The sequence below is a fragment of the Fundulus heteroclitus genome, chromosome 21 (assembly GCF_011125445.2).
Source record: "Fundulus heteroclitus isolate FHET01 chromosome 21, MU-UCD_Fhet_4.1, whole genome shotgun sequence".
Taxonomy (NCBI): Eukaryota; Metazoa; Chordata; class Actinopteri; order Cyprinodontiformes; family Fundulidae; genus Fundulus; species Fundulus heteroclitus.
In genome coordinates this window covers 7,448,212-7,464,126 of record NC_046381.1, presented here as the reverse complement: position 1 = coordinate 7,464,126, position 15,915 = coordinate 7,448,212, and the positions used below count along the sequence as shown (strand labels likewise).

Sequence of the window (15,915 nt, the reverse complement as noted above, 5' to 3'; positions counted from 1 at the left end):
CTTGCTAGGTGCTGCTCGGCTAGCAGGCCTCATAGCACTCAGGTTAGCAGTTCATTTGGAGACACCAGGGCACAGAGCTGAGCTTCACCAGGGCGGCTAGTCAGGTTAGCAGAACTTGAGAGACACCAGGGCACAGAGCTGAGCTTCACCAGGGCGGCTAGTCAGGTTAGCAGAACTTGAGAGACACCAGGACACAGAGCTGAGCTTCACCAGGGCGGCTAGTCAGGTTAGCAGAACTTGAGAGACACCAGGGCACAGAGCTGAGCTTCACCAGGGCGGCTAGTCAGGTTAGCAGAACTTGAGAGACACCAGGACACAGAGCTGAGCTTCACCAGGGCGGCTAGTCAGGTTAGCAGAACTTGAGAGACACCAGGGCACAGAGCAGAACCTCTCCAGGAACAAACAGAGAACAAACAGTCTTTAGAGTGACTGACAGGACTAACCTTAACAAAAGGAGCAAAACAAAGCTTCCAAGGCAAACCGGGGACTGGCATGGAGAGGTGTGGGATGATGACGGCCCAGTGCTGAACTGAAGACAGAGGGAGGTTTAAATAGAGAACTAACAGGTGAAACCAGGGTTTGACTAATTAACCAGCAAATGATAACAGGTGTGACTGACTGCTGAGGAGGTGAGGTGAAAAATTGACAGAAAATAACTGATGACTGAAAACAAATAAAATTAAACCTAACTCAAAAAAGATGAAAAAATGAAAATAACAGAAAAACAAAGCCCAACCAAAACTCAACCATGACACTACCCCCCCCTCAAGGCCGGTCTCCGGACGGCCTAACATACCAAAAAACAAAACAAACTACAAGGTGACCGAAACAGGGTGGGAGGAGGGTGGTACGGATGGCGGGCTAGGGTCAAACCAAACAGATCAAAGCAGGGTGGGTGGAGGGTGGTACGGATGGTGGGCCAAAAACAAAAAACTACCCACTCAGGGCGATCTGAAACAAGGAAAAACAAAAGCGGACTAAAGGGGTTACTAACAGCCCCTGGTAGGCCAACAAAGGGCATCTAACCGACGCTGACAGGCGAACATCGCCACAAGGCAAAAACGGGCAGAACAGGCGAACATCGCCACAAGGCAGAACAGGCGAACAACGCCAGAGGGAAGAACAGGCGTACGACAACGCCAGAGGGAAGAACAGGCGTACGACAACGCCAGAGGGAAGAACAGGCGTACGACAACGCCAGAGGGAAGAACAGGCGTACGACAACGCCAGAGGGAAGAACAGGCGTACGACAACGCCAGAGGAAGAACAGGCGTACGACAACGCCAGAGGGAAGAACGGGCGTACGACAACGCCAGAGGGAAGAACGGGCGTACGACAACGCCAGAGGGAAGAACGGGCGTACGACAACGCCAGAGGGAAGAACGGGCGTACGACAACGCCAGAGGGAAGAACGGGCGTACGACAACGCCAGAGGGAAGAACGGGCGTACGACAACGCCAGAGGGAAGAACGGGCGTACGACAACGCCAGAGGGAAGAACGGGCGTACGACAGCGCCAGAGGGAAGAACGGGCGTACGACAGCGCCAGAGGGAAGAACGGGCGCACGACAGCGCCAGAGGGAAGGAACGGGCGCACGACAGCGCCAAAGGGAAGGAACGGGCGCACGACAGCGCCAAAGGGAAGGAACGGGCGCACGACAGCGCCAAAGGGAAGGAACGGGCGTACTTAACGCCAAAGGGAAGGAACGGGCGTACTTAACGCCAAAGGGAAGGAACGGGCGTACTTAACGCCAAAGGGAAGGAACGGGCGTACTTAACGCCAAAGGGAAGGAACGGGCGTACTTAACGCCAAAGGGAAGGAACGAGCGCACAACCACGCCAGAGAGAAACCCGCCGGGGCGTGAGGTAAACGCCGGGGCTTGGGGAAGAGAACGTCGGAATGTGAGGGAAGCAGGAACATCTAAAACGCCTAGGAACAAGAACGGAGGGCGTACTTACACGCCGGGGAACCGAGAACAGAGGGCGTCCTAACACGCCGGGGAACCGAGAACAAAGAGCGTCCTAACACGCCGGGGAACCGAAAACAGAGGGCGTCCTAACACGCCGGGGAACCGAAAACAGAGGGCGTCCTAACACGCCGGGGAACCGAAAACAGAGGGCGTCCTAACACGCCGGGGAACCGAGAACAAAGGGCGTCCTAACACGCCGGGGATCCGAGAACAGAGGGCGTCCTAACACGCCGGGGAACCGAAAACAGAGGGCGTCCTAACACGCCGGGGAACCAAAAACAGAGCGTGTCTAAACACGCCGGGAACACTAAATGTAACGCTAGAAATCTAAACACCAGGAAACCAGGAACAAAGGGCATCCTAATACGCCAGAAAAACACGAAATCTACAGGGGTCAGAGGGCGTCCTAACACGCCAGGAAACAAAAATACCAGGAACTAAGGGCATCTAAATTCCGGAGAATGGAGGGCGTCAAACACGCCAGGGGACTAAGAGCTAGGGGGCCAAAACAAAACTAAGAAGCGCTGGGACCTAAAGAGCGCTGGGAAACTAAAGATCTAAACCAAAAACTAGAAAACCAGGCATGAACTAACCTATAGAACAAAACCTGAAGAACTAGGGTAGGGATAACACCACAAAGAAAAACTATAGCAAAAAACTACTAAATCAAAACAAAATACTAAGCAGAACTATGAGACTAAAGCTAAACTAGAAATTAAGGCAAAACAAGAAAACTAGAACATGAATAAGTACACTAACGAGAAAACCAGAGAACTAAGGTTATAAATGAGGAAGCAAAGCAAAGCTTGGAAACTAAGGCTAAATCTAGAATCCTAAAACGGAGCAGGAAAAACAAAAGCAAAACAGAGACTAAGAACTCTAAGAAAACAAGAACCCCTAAATAACTCTAAAACCCCAAAAATCCTAAGTAAATCAAAAACTGAAATCGAGCCCAAAAAACAACAGAAGGCACTGGCCTTAAGGGCTCATGCATAAACGGCTGCTAAGCGAAAAAGAAAAAGTCTTCGTGGAGGTCGTCCTGGACGAGGCAGGCGGCGGAGCAGCATCGCCCGACTAAACCCTCGAGGAGGGCGGCCCCGACGAGGCAAAGTCAAGCAGCCCGGAGACCGCAGTCTGCGGCTCCGGCCAAACAGAGAAGTCAGAGGCGGGCGCCGTGGTGGACGGCCCCGACGAGGCAGAGTCGAGCGGCTCGGAGTCCGCAGTCTGCGGCTCCGGCCAAACAGATCAGTTGGAGGCGGTGCCAAGCTACAGGTCTCGGTGGAAACCGAGGCCAGAGGCGGGTCCTCCTGGACCTCCTCACGAGGCTTGGGCGGAGGCAGGTCCTCCTGGACCTCCTCACGAGGCTTGGGCGGAGGCAGGTCCTCCTGGACCTCCTCACGAGGCTTGGGCGGAGGCAGGTCCTCCTGGACCTCCTCACAAGGCTTGGGCGGAGGCAGGTCCTCCTGGACCTCCTCACGAGGCTTGGGCGGAGGCAGGTCCTCCTGGACCTCCTCACGAGGCTTGGGCGGAGGCAGGTCCTCCTGGACCTCCTCACGAGGCTTGGGCGGAGGCAGGTCCTCCTGGACCTCCTCACGGGACTTGGACAGCGGCAAAGCGGCTCCCTCGGAGACCTTGGGCTCATCCTCGTCGGCCGGCGGAGCCATTTTCTTGGCGGCCAGCAGAGCGGAGCCTTCAGTGGTCGGCAGAGCGGAGTTTACTGGTGGAGGCGGAACCATCTCCTCGGCTACTTCAGGCAGTGACGGGCAACAGGCTTCGGAGGGCAGCGACGCCGGGCTACAGGCTTCAGAGAGCGGCGCCGGGCTACAGGCTTCAGAGAGCGGCGCCGGGGTTGGAGGCGGATCCTCCTCTTGAGCCTTGACAGACCCTCCGCGCCGGTGGTTCTGCTGTCTTCGCCGGGAGGGGACAGATGAGGAATCTGGGGCAATCTCAGGGGTGGCAGCTGGCCAGCAGGGCAGAAGGTCGTCTCGGTCACCGTAGTAGAACTCCCACAGCTGGCTCTCCTTGATGCGTGGGGCTCTGCTAGGTGGAACGATGAGCCTCACTCGAGGGGCCAGCTGCGAGTCATGGAGGTGATGACCGAGACGACGAGAGGCTGAGCGGCTTCTCTCCCTGGCCTCCGGGGTAGCTGCATCAACGCCCACGTGAACCACGGGGGAAGTGGAGTCGACCCGGATCGGTGGCGCAGGGTCCCGGGCAGAAGCCATCTTGGTGTACCTCTCCCTCATCTGGCGTTCGCACATCTCTACATATGCGAGGATGTCCGGGTCGTCAACTCCTGCAGGTAAGCCCCGCATGGCGCCTGAGTTCACCTTTTGACTGGGCCGTACTGTCAAGGTTTTGTTTACCGATGAACTCAGGACGCACACACGGGACTAAAAGTTTGAGTTTTTATTGAAGGAAGTATGCTGGGTGGTGAGTGATGAAGACCGGAGGTTCAGGACTGCAGAAGGTCAGGGATGAATGTGATGACAGGAGCTGACGGCCCGGAGACAGAGAGTCCACACTTGCTAGGTGCTGCTCGGCTAGCAGGCCTCATAGCACTCAGGTTAGCAGTTCATTTGGAGACACCAGGGCACAGAGCTGAGCTTCACCAGGGCGGCTAGTCAGGTTAGCAGAACTTGAGAGACACCAGGGCACAGAGCTGAGCTTCACCAGGGCGGCTAGTCAGGTTAGCAGAACTTGAGAGACACCAGGACACAGAGCTGAGCTTCACCAGGGCGGCTAGTCAGGTTAGCAGAACTTGAGAGACACCAGGACACAGAGCTGAGCTTCACCAGGGCGGCTAGTCAGGTTAGCAGAACTTGAGAGACACCAGGGCACAGAGCAGAACCTCTCCAGGAACAAACAGAGAACAAACAGTCTTTAGAGTGACTGACAGGACTAACCTTAACAAAAGGAGCAAAACAAAGCTTCCAAGGCAAACCGGGGACTGGCATGGAGAGGTGTGGGATGATGACGGCCCAGTGCTGAACTGAAGACAGAGGGAGGTTTAAATAGAGAACTAACAGGTGAAACCAGGGTTTGACTAATTAACCAGCAAATGATAACAGGTGTGACTGACTGCTGAGGAGGTGAGGTGAAAAATTGACAGAAAATAACTGATGACTGAAAACAAATAAAATTAAACCTAACTCAAAAAAGATGAAAAAATGAAAATAACAGAAAAACAAAGCCCAACCAAAACTCAACCATGACAATCCCCATCATCCTTCTCTCTCTTTGACGAAGACCCCGTCACTCCTCTGCTCCTCTCCACCCGCGTCTTTCTATTCGCATGCGCTTCCAGGTCTCCTCCGCCGTTAACCTTCACCCATCGAAATGTGTCGGAGCTCCCTCCTACCTCGGCTCCAAACTCTGACGCCGGATCATCCCCTCTCCACCCACCGTCTGTTTTTTATTCCCCTTCCTGCCCCTCATCTCTCCATGTCGTCTCCCCACTGTGTGAACTCTTGGCTGACGGGCTCCTGCAGGGCAGCATGAAATTTCTGAGGCTCGCGCCCCGAGAAGAGAGCACCTCTAATTTGATTCAAGGTGAAGCAAGTTGAGTCGGCGTACAAGAGCTTCATCAGACTGTGCAACCTTAAAAAGAAAGCACCCCCTCACCCCCCGCCCCTCCCCTCGCAATTCCACCTCGCTCTGTTGCTTCTGGGGAAAAAGTTGGGCAGCTGCACGCTGTCTATAAAGCCAAGACATCTGTGGGAAGAAGTCTTTGGAATATCTACCAGACCGGCTGACTCAGCAGGCTTTTGCAGCGAGGCTGTGTTGGCTTCGCGCAGCAGCGAGGTTCTGGGAAGAATGCATTCTAACGCAACCGTGAGGCACGACCTTGCAGATTTTAAAAAGCGTGTTCGAGGGTTTTAAGTTGTCATGTTCGGCGTCGTGCTCCCGGCTCCTCCGATGGCCCCCGCCGCACGAGAACCGTGTTAAAAGTCATCAGTGTTCGTGTAATTACTTAAATGGTAGCGGAAAGGTCGGGACAACTTATTAACATGTCATAATAAGGGTCCCGGCTACGTCTGACAGTAATTATGAGCATCCTGTAGCTTTTCTCAGCTTTTGTGAGAAGCCTCACTGAGACTGTTGTGTAACCTCCAGATGTTTGCCTGGAAAAGATATTATGGTTATGTTCTCTTTCCTTTTTTTTTTTTTTTTATTATTTTTAAATTCTGGTACATTTTGCCATGTCACAACCACAAGGCTTACTGTATTTCATTGAGATTTTATAAGACATATTATAGCAAAGTCCCTGCGACAGACTGGTGACCTGTCCAGGGTGAACCCCGCCTCTCACCCAGTGAATGCTGGAGATAGGCACCAGCAACCCCCGCCACCCCATGACAGATTAAGCGGGTCAGAAAATTGATGGATGGATTATTGCAAAGTAGCACAAAGTTGTTAGGGGGAAGAAAAAAAATACAAAGTTTTGAAGCAATATTTCCTTGCAGAACCATGTTTTGCTGCTCGGGTGGAGCTGGAAGGGCGGTCAGGGTTTGCATTGGCCACCTCTGGAACCCCAGGTGGACACCCCAGGTGACGGATAGGTCACTTCATCTTAAAGATGCACGTTTAATGTAAAAAGACGAGGCAAACGTGATTTATGGTCACTGCTGGTCGATGCGCGGGGCAGCCGCCCCCAGCTGTTTGGGGGGCGTGGCCGAGCCTTTTGGCCTGTCGGGCACAACAGTTTGGCACTCACCACACAAGATGATCGTGGAGGGATTCTGAAAGTGCATCCTTTTTTTTTTATAACAGCATCTGGACATATGGATAAAAACAAAGAGGGAATCCTGCAAGAACGGCTAAAAAGCTACACTTATGAGGCTATTCTTAGTAGTCGGAAATGTTTCACGAATGCACTCCCTAATTAGACGCTTCTTCTGCTTCCACTTGTTGAATAAAGGCAGGTTTTAATCTCCAGCGCCATCCACTGTTTAACTTCAGTACTGCAGCGCCTCAGGTAACCTGACTCTAGCCAGATGGATGTCGTTCCGCCTAGCTTCACTCACATCCATCTGGGACCTCTCCCATAGAGAGTGATTTCTCCAACCAATTTTATTGTCTAGCTAATCAGGACGCAGGGCTGGAGTTTCATAGATGTGACGTAGTGGAGAAGAGACCATGACGTGAGACTGTTTTGATAGCAATGGCGGCTCGCATCGAGGAAGCAAGCGTTAACATTGATGCTGCTATTTCTTTCGTGTTGTCCAATCTATCTGATATTGTTTCATTAAAAGAACATCAGAGAACGGCTCTGAAGGCTTTTGTTGGTGGAAACCATGTTTTCGCCCTTCTCCCGACCGGATTTGGCAAGTTTTGTTTTCCGGGGCGCGCCCGTGGCGGAACGGTTAGCGTGAACCATGTTAGGAGGCCTTTAGTCCTCAACGTGGTCGGCTCGGGATCGACTCCGACCCGCCGTGCTTTGTCTTCCCCCCTCTTCCTGTCTGTCAGCTCACTGTCAATAAAACGCGTGCCACTAGAGCCGCAAACACATAAAAAAAAAAAGTTTAGTTTTTTTCCTGCGTCGCTCTCATCAGCGTCACAGGTTAGCTTCGGTGTGAGTGGTTGAAATAGCACATTGATAAAGATGACAGACAAGTGGATTATCCAATCATATGCAAGGATTTTTGATAAGGCCCAGCCTTCTGAAACGCCATTCCTATGGATCTGTTCCAGATGGATGTGAGTGGAGCTAGGCGGAGCGAAAGTCATCTGGCTAGGGTCAGGTTAGGTCTCAGGTGCATGTATAGCCAAAACATGGAGAGCGTAAAAGAGAACGCATTATGGCTGGAGTGAATAGAAAAGGACCTCTGAGATGACCAAATCACTCTTGATTTGTTGCTCTCTAAATGCAAGTCGGAAAAGGAAGACGAGGAAAGACAAAGCTGCATAAAAACATGCAGAGATGGTCCTTTTAGCTTAAACTCATGATATTACACAGAGGGCTCATCGCTGTGTTTCATTGAGATTTTACATGACATATCGTTGCAAAGTAGCACAAAGTTGTTAAGGGGAAGAAAAAAATACAGTTTTGAAGCAATATTTCTTTTCGGAAGCATGTTTTTCTGCACGGGTGGAGCTGGAAGGGTGGTCAGGGTTTGCATTGGGAACGCAGACATGCTACTTTTAGCTTAAACTCACGATATTGCACAGATTGCTCATCACTGAACTTTGATGTTGGAGTTTAGCCACAGATTCTCGGTTGGATTCAGGTCTGGACTCTGATTGGTCCATTCTAACACGTGCACACGCTTTGATCTGAACCCCTCCACGGCATAGCGGGCTCTCCTCGCCCGGCCTGTCGCTGTAGGAGGGGAGGCGACTGGTAGGTTTCCAGGCCTGCCATACGCTTTCCATTTTTAGACGTTTAAACTGAACAAGGCTGTGCGACATCTTCAAAGCTCGTTTTATAACACAACCCCGCTTTAAACGTCTCATCTGTCTCCCTGAGCTGTACTCGGCGTTCCTTGGTCTTTGTGATGCTGTTGATGTTCTCTAACAAACACCGAAGGTCGTCACAGAACGGCTGGAGAATAAACCACACGAATGTAGAGGATTTCAAAGCTGTTGGTCGCTCTGGATCTCATTTAACGGTATCAGAGTGTGGAGCGAGCTGAACACGCGGCACATCAGGTTTCAGGTTGTCCTTTGCGGATATGTTTAAAAAAAAAAAAACACGTCTCGTTTTCTCCCCACAATTATACCCCGCGTGGTGAAGTTGGCGAATAGTTTTTTACCTCGCCTGCTCTGTTTATTTCTTTTTATTATGGCGGACAAGTACAACCGGTGTGAGAATCGAGACAAAAAAGGGAAAATGTAACTCGTGAATAAATAATTTAATGTTTTTTGCCAACCGTTTATTTGATGCATAAAACATTTTTGTTTTTCGTTCTTTCTGCATAACCGCTGACAGTCGAGCCTGAATGAAACGTCCTCAACCCTGTCGTTCTGCTTGTTTGTCTCCACATCGTCCGTCCGTTGGGCCGTTTGTGAGCCAGACCACTTCAGGCTCCTCTGATCCTTGTTTAGGCGTCGCCGTGTCTGTGCACGCTCACACCGTGTCTCGCTCTTTACCCCCCGAAGAGCTTACGCGCCGCAGACATTGTGCTCTTCTGACAGTCCAGACATCAATGCGCTGCTTTGCTTTTTGATATTGACAGGTTGTGTGGTGAATATCAATCAGCTGCTCTGTCTCTTTTTTTTGTTTCTGAAGGATTCGCTCTGTGTGTGTGTGTGTTTTTTGCAGAGTACGAGGACGGCAGCCTGTCGTCGTGGGTGAACAAGGAGCGCTTCCAGGGATACCTTCAGATTGATGGCTTTACGTTGTATGAGCTCGGAGAAACAGGTGGGGTGTTCCTCTTTCATACATAAAGTCATTTTGTTTCATGTTTAGCTTGTTTTATTTATCTAAAGAACATTGTTTTTGCAATAAGACGTGTGAATTCTTTAACATATCCATAAAGCAGTAGCTATTTTTCTCTCCGTAGCTTTCTGAGAGATCATTTTCCACCATAACTCCCAATTCTTTGTAATTCAATTCAATTCAATTCAATTCAATTTTATTTATATAGCGCCAAATCATGAAACATGTCATCTCAAGGCACTTTACAAAGTCAAGTTCAATCATATTATACAGATTGGGTCAGATTATACAGATTGGTCAAAAATGTCCTATATAAGGAAACCAGTTGATTGCATCAAAGTCCCGACAAGCAGCAGTCACTCCTGGGGAACCGTAGAGCCACAGGGAGAGTCGTCTGCATTGTACATGGCTTTGCTGCAATCCCTCATACTGAGCAAGCATGAAGCGACAGTGGGAAGAAAAACCACCCATTAACGGGAAGGAAAAACCTCCGGCAGAACCGGGCTCAGTATGAACGGTCATCTGCCTCGACCGACTGGGGTTATAGAAGACAGAGCAGAGACACAACAAGACAGACAAACAAGCACAGAAGCACACATTGATCTAGTAATCTGTTCTACATTAGATGGTAGTAGCGGGTGAGCCGTATTCTCTGGATGATGTCACAGTTAACAGAACGCCAGACCAGGTGTACCTACTATGAAGAAAAAGAGAGAGAGCAAAAAGTTAAAAGCTGAAATGACGACAGTCATTTCAATGTAATACAATGCAAAACTGAAGAACAGTAGAAATCAGTAGAGTGAGAAAATTAGACCCTGATGTCCTCCAGCAGCCTAGGCCTATCACAGCACAACTATAGAGATAGCTCAGGGTATGAGCCACTCTAACTATAAGCTTTGTCAAAAAGGAAAGTTTTAACATTAGTCTTAAAAATAGATAGGGTGTCTGCCTCACGGACCAAAACTGGGAGTTGGTTCCACAGGAGAGGAGCCTGATAGCTAAAGGATCTGCCTCCCATTCTACTTTTAGAGACTCTAGGAACCACCAGCAGACCTGCAGTCTGAGAGCGAAGTGCTCTGTTAGGAACATACGGGGTAATCAGAGCTCTGATATATGGTGGAGCTTGATTATTAAGGGCTTTATACGTTAGAAGGAGAATTTTAAATTCTATTCTTGATTTAACAGGAAGCCAATGAAGGGAAGCTAAAATTGGAGAAATATGATCCCTCTTGTTGATTTTCATCAGAACTCTTGCTGCAGCATTTTGGATCAGCTGAAGACTTTGAACTGCATCTTGTGGACTTCCTGATAGTAAAGAATTACAATAGTCCAGCCTTGAAGTAACAAATGCATGGACTAGTTTTTCAGCATCACTCCTGGACAGAATGTTTCTAATTTTGGCGATATTCCGGAGGTGAAAAAAGGAAACTCTGGAAACCTGTTTAATATGGGATTTAAATGACATGTCTTGGTCGAAAACAACACCAAGATTTTTAACTTTATTACCAGAGGCCAAGTTAATGCCATCCAGATTAAGGGATTGATTAAGAACTTTATTTTTTGAAGACTCTGGCCCAAAGATTACAACTTCTGTCTTGTCAGAATTTAAATGCAGGAAATTTAAAGTCATCCAGCTTTTGATGTCATCAAGACATGACTGCAGTCGAAGTAACTGATTGGATTCATCAGGATTTATGGATAAATATAGCTGAGTGTCATCAGCATAACAGTGGAAATTAATCCCATGCTGTCTGATAATTTTGCCAATCGGAAGCATATATATAGTAAATTAGAATTGGTAATTGACTGTCAAACAAAGAGATGCATTTGATTAGCATTTTTTCTTGCAGATTTGAATAAGCAAATAACATTTTTGTATTTGTAGTTTTATTTTTTTGTAACACACACCGGATCAGAATAAAAATAAGAGAAATAGGTGCAAATATACCTAAACAACTGTCCTTCACCAAGTTCTACACACTTTTTGTAGCCAGAAATAATCTCTGGGCTTCTTTTTGGCAGAATTGGTAAAGTTTGCCTATAATTTATTGGTTTTCTTGCTTTCAGTCTGGTTTTAAGTATAGTTTACTAGTCTTGACAATGGTTAGGGTTTGAGATCTAGTGTTGGCACTCCAGAAGCTAAGAGTTGGTCTGGTTTATTCATTCTTAAACCACTGAAGTGTGTTTGGATTATTGTTTTTTTTTTTTTTACGGAACAGCTCCTTGTGTGAAAGCCAAGCTGTTGGTGTAACATTAGAAAACACCAGAGGTGGTTCTCCTCCTGCAGCTTTAGATCCACCTTGTGGAGTGCAGATTTCTGGTAAAGAGTGTATCCAGGTCGATGTCGTGGGCGGTGACGTTTGAAGCCTCGAGACCCGGCCGTACAACGTGACCGATCCAAGAACTGAGTCAGCGAGTTGCGCGTTATTCGAAGGGGCAGCTGATGCCGCCGATCTTGCATCATTTGGTATCATTAACAATATATTTGTAATCTTGAGCTCTGAAATCAGCAAGCACCAGGAGCGTGTTGGAACAGACAAAAGATATTTTATCCCGATTTATATAAACTTGCCGTGGCCCTTCTGACTTACTCGATCTGTGCCCTGGTAAAATATATGGCGAATGTATTCCAGTGGTCAACTGGGTCCATTTCCTTGCTAAGGTTTACGGTTTTTCACTTGGAATAGAGATTTCTTTAACTCGATGAAGCCTTGATTTAATAAAGGCTCATTATTGTAAGCACAGCTACAAAGTTACATAAGCAGATTCTCATCACAACCGTAAACCCTTATTAATTTCCACTTTACCGTTCAATTCAGTTCCTGTATCATAAAGAATTAGTTTATCGGCGTCACACACAGTTAATTTATTCAGTCTAAGGCTTCACATCGAATTTGTGTCAAATAATCACTGCCTTTTATGCATTTATTGTCCAGTAGAGTAAATTGAACCATCACTGCGTTGCCTCGACTCAAGAGTTGAGCAATTGGATGGAAAGCCTGATCCTCATCACTGCCAAATGGCACGATGCTGCCACCACCATGCTCGACAACTTTTGCAGCTATCTTTGATTTAAAAGCCTCAGATCGACACCCCCAAACATTTTTCCTATCACCGTGGCCAAACAGCTCACCGATTCTCGCTAATTAACCTTTCCTCAGAAGACGTTGGGTTTTTCCACATGGGGAACTGCAGATTCCAGCTGAGCTTGAACATGTCAGTATTGGAGCTGGGTTGTTATTTTTTTTTAAATTAAACTGTCTTTCCTGTAGACAGTAACACTGGGAGTTGGAGCATTTGCTAATTTAAGGAAGGATTTAAGCTTTCCTGGGTTGTCTTTGTACATCCGGACAAGTTTCCTTTCCCGCTGATGGTGACTGTTTGGGTCATATGGTTGAAACTTTAGCCCCATTTACATTAGCCTTGTTAAACCGATCCATGCCGAGTTCAGACCGAGCTTGGATCAGTTAACTATGCCGAGCTTGGTTCTTACAACCATTTACACATCACGCTAGCACGGTTCCTCGCCTCCTAGTGACGATCTACGGTACTACTGCTGTCTAGGATTGAAGGAGGGAATCACGCAAATAAAAATGGCGGCGCCCGTAACATTCAGGATGTTATGCTTGGTTATATTAGTGATATTTCGTTGTTTGCGGAGAGTCAGGCGAAGAAGGCAACTTTTGGTGAATTTACTTTGGCTTTTGGGACGTGGATAAGACAAACGAACGTCTAATCAGGGCTTACAGACACAGGAAGCAATGACAAACGCTGAGGTTCATCACTGCTAAGCAGAATCATCACTGGAAACCGTGTGGCACGGTAGGGAATCTAGTATTATTATGAATGTCTGAAATTTCTCACTGTAAGGAGATGATGCGGTCTGCTCATGCACTCTTTGTTATCAGAGAACCGAGCCACTGAAAACCGAGCCGAGCCCACCTATCGAACTGGTCTAGATTTAGCGCGGTTCGGTTGTGTCTGGCACGGTTCAGTTCAGTTTGCGATCCATTTACGGCACGGTTAAAAAAGGGTAGTGTTATCGGGGTATTGGACACAACCGAGTGTTCTAGCAGGACAATGACCCCAATCGCTCATTAAAACTGGGTTTGGAGTGGATAAAGCTGGTTTGAGCTAAAGCTTCCTGAACAGCCACGACCTCTACCCTGTATAAAGTAAAGGGACCGTGCGTAAAAGCATGGCGGTTTCCAACAAACAAACCAATTTAAATGAGCTCCACCATTTAACATAAAATAATTGGTAAAATATTTATGTCTAAAGCTTCGTTTATATTCTATTTTATATATTTTACTAATACTTCATTGTCAGAAGAAACATTGTTATGCAGACTCATTTTAAGACATTTCCGCCTTGTATTTTGAGCCATGGCTGCAGTTTTACTGCGTCTTTTCGTGCATATGGCTCCTCTTAACTCTTTACGATCAAAGCCATGGTAAGCCGTTTCAGATGGAGCATTAAAACACAAGCCTAAATCATCCGAAGCCTGTCAGCAGATTGTTATTATGTATTGTATGCTTAGCAGCCCCGCCCTCAGCAGCCCCGCCCTAAAACATGTTGTTTGCCACCGAGCAGCTCTAAAATTAAAAGTCAAACATGTTAGAGCTGCTGTTATCAGGAGCTCGGTCAGCTTCAGCTGTACTTGTGCAGCTATTTGTGCTCTGAGAGAGCGAGAGACTCTTTTGCCCTCCAGAAATAGCCGGATTTGTTATTCTTGTTCAAAACCTCTTTTCCGTGTAAAGGTCATTTAAGCTCAAAAGTGAAATGCAAGCTGCCTCTTAAACAGCAGTAAATTGATACTCAGTGCAGGAAACTGGTACTTCTCTAATATTAGACAGGAGTATTTTCTTCCTTTATCGGCTTTTGACTTCCAACGTTAGAGCAGCTGTTGGCCTGATGGATAAATGGCGAGGTGTGCAGGTTGATGCCCAGCTTTTCTGTATGTTCACATTTGTGTTTCCCCAAAAATACTGACTGGTGTCCAATTGGTGAGTTATAACTGTTCAGTACTGTGTGAACTTCTTCAGTCCTCCTTCATTTTTTAACATTTTGCTTCCATTTAACCAGAGTTGCTCTGACTTTAGCCGATTTCTTTTATTTGTATTACCGGTGCATGCATTCATACCATAAATGTGCGTTTACGGCCCCGTTGGTTGGCTTCACACCGTGTGCTGAGCGAATACTGATGAAAAATCAGCAGATGTTCAAATGGCTACCTGTAGCATCCATGACCTCAAACTCTGTCCAAGTCCAGCTCTCAAGACTTAGACACCCCTGTCACAAACAGACTCTGTCAATGCAACACCGAGAAGCAAGAACTAGTTCATTACCTACTTTAAAATAAAATCCTAAAATATATAGAGAAAAGGGCGTCAAGCTTTAAATAGTTCCTAAAACTGGGGCTTATAAATATAGCATATGCTTGCTGGCAGCAACCGAATATTGCTTTGTGAGGCAGACTTCACTTTGATTAGAAACCTCGTGGCATTTTAATTTTGCTGGATCTCATAGCTGAAAATCCCGTCACAGATTTTATAAAAATTACTTTAAATGATTCGTTTTCAAAGCAGGAATGAAACTTCCTGAAATTGTATGAACCGACATACGGATGTTTATAAAATGTCAGAGGGCTCCTCTTTGTTGCAGCTGAGGTTTGGTCTAAAACAAGCAAAATTGCAAGTAAAAAGTGAAATCCCTACAAGTTATTAACTTAAAAATTTGCCGCAGTGTGATTCAGCTATTAGGTCCTGATTCGGGTCTTTCCTGGCTTTATTCTTGTACTGTAATTGGGATTGCAGTTAAACAATTATGATCAGTCTGACGCAGGTCAATACAAAACATGCAAATAAACAAAACAGTCTATGCGCATATGGTGCAAAACTCTGTAGAATTTAAATAAAAAAAGCACCTAAAGTCCAAATATGGACCTATAAAAAAAAAAAAAAAAGAAGTGAATAAATATCTGCTTGAAAGCCAAATATGAATTTAATATGTTTTCCGGCGTGTGCACAGTATTTTGTAAGTCTAGATACTTGGGATTGCTGCTGGTTGCAGAATCTCATCTCTGTACCGCTCTGCATCGAGGACTCCTCCGCCGCTCAAACACCGTCCCACTGCCTCCATCATAAGCTGTTTTGCTTTGGCAAAGAGGATTTCCCAAGTTATTCATGGGTGCAACCCATCGTCTCTGCTCTGCTAGTCAACCCACAAACGTATTTCCTCACAAAGCGTTCTAAGGGGAGAACAAACGGGCTGTCGCTGCAACAAGAACATCAACCAAACGCAGATGTTGCTTTTTTTTCTTTTTTTTTTTTGCGCCGACCGTACATGTGTGCATCCCTGAGCGAATGGCTGAACGAGAGACGTACCGATTTTTGTTTGCGTGTCTCCGTTTGACGCTCTTCAGGCCACTTCAAGTCGCTTTCTTTCCCCTTTTCAGCCAGACTTTCTGCTTTTTAGACCTCTGCTGCAGCACCTTAATTGGATAAACAATGTGTGACTGTTTGAGAATTTGCGGTTGTGATTCAGGCGAACGTCTGAAGGGAGC

The 15,915-nt window shown here is 47.2% G+C and overlaps 1 protein-coding gene across 1 annotated transcript in view; it reads left to right on the top strand.

Moving 5' to 3' along the window:
• Nucleotides 1-15,915, top strand: part of LOC105932924 (protein disulfide-isomerase TMX3) — a 77,824-nt gene that overhangs the window by 22,719 nt on the left and 39,190 nt on the right. Inside the window, exon 10 of the mRNA XM_021321466.2 lies at nucleotides 9,234-9,332. Coding sequence (XP_021177141.2) covers nucleotides 9,234-9,332 — 99 coding nt within the window. The remainder of the gene's footprint in view (nucleotides 1-9,233; nucleotides 9,333-15,915) is intronic.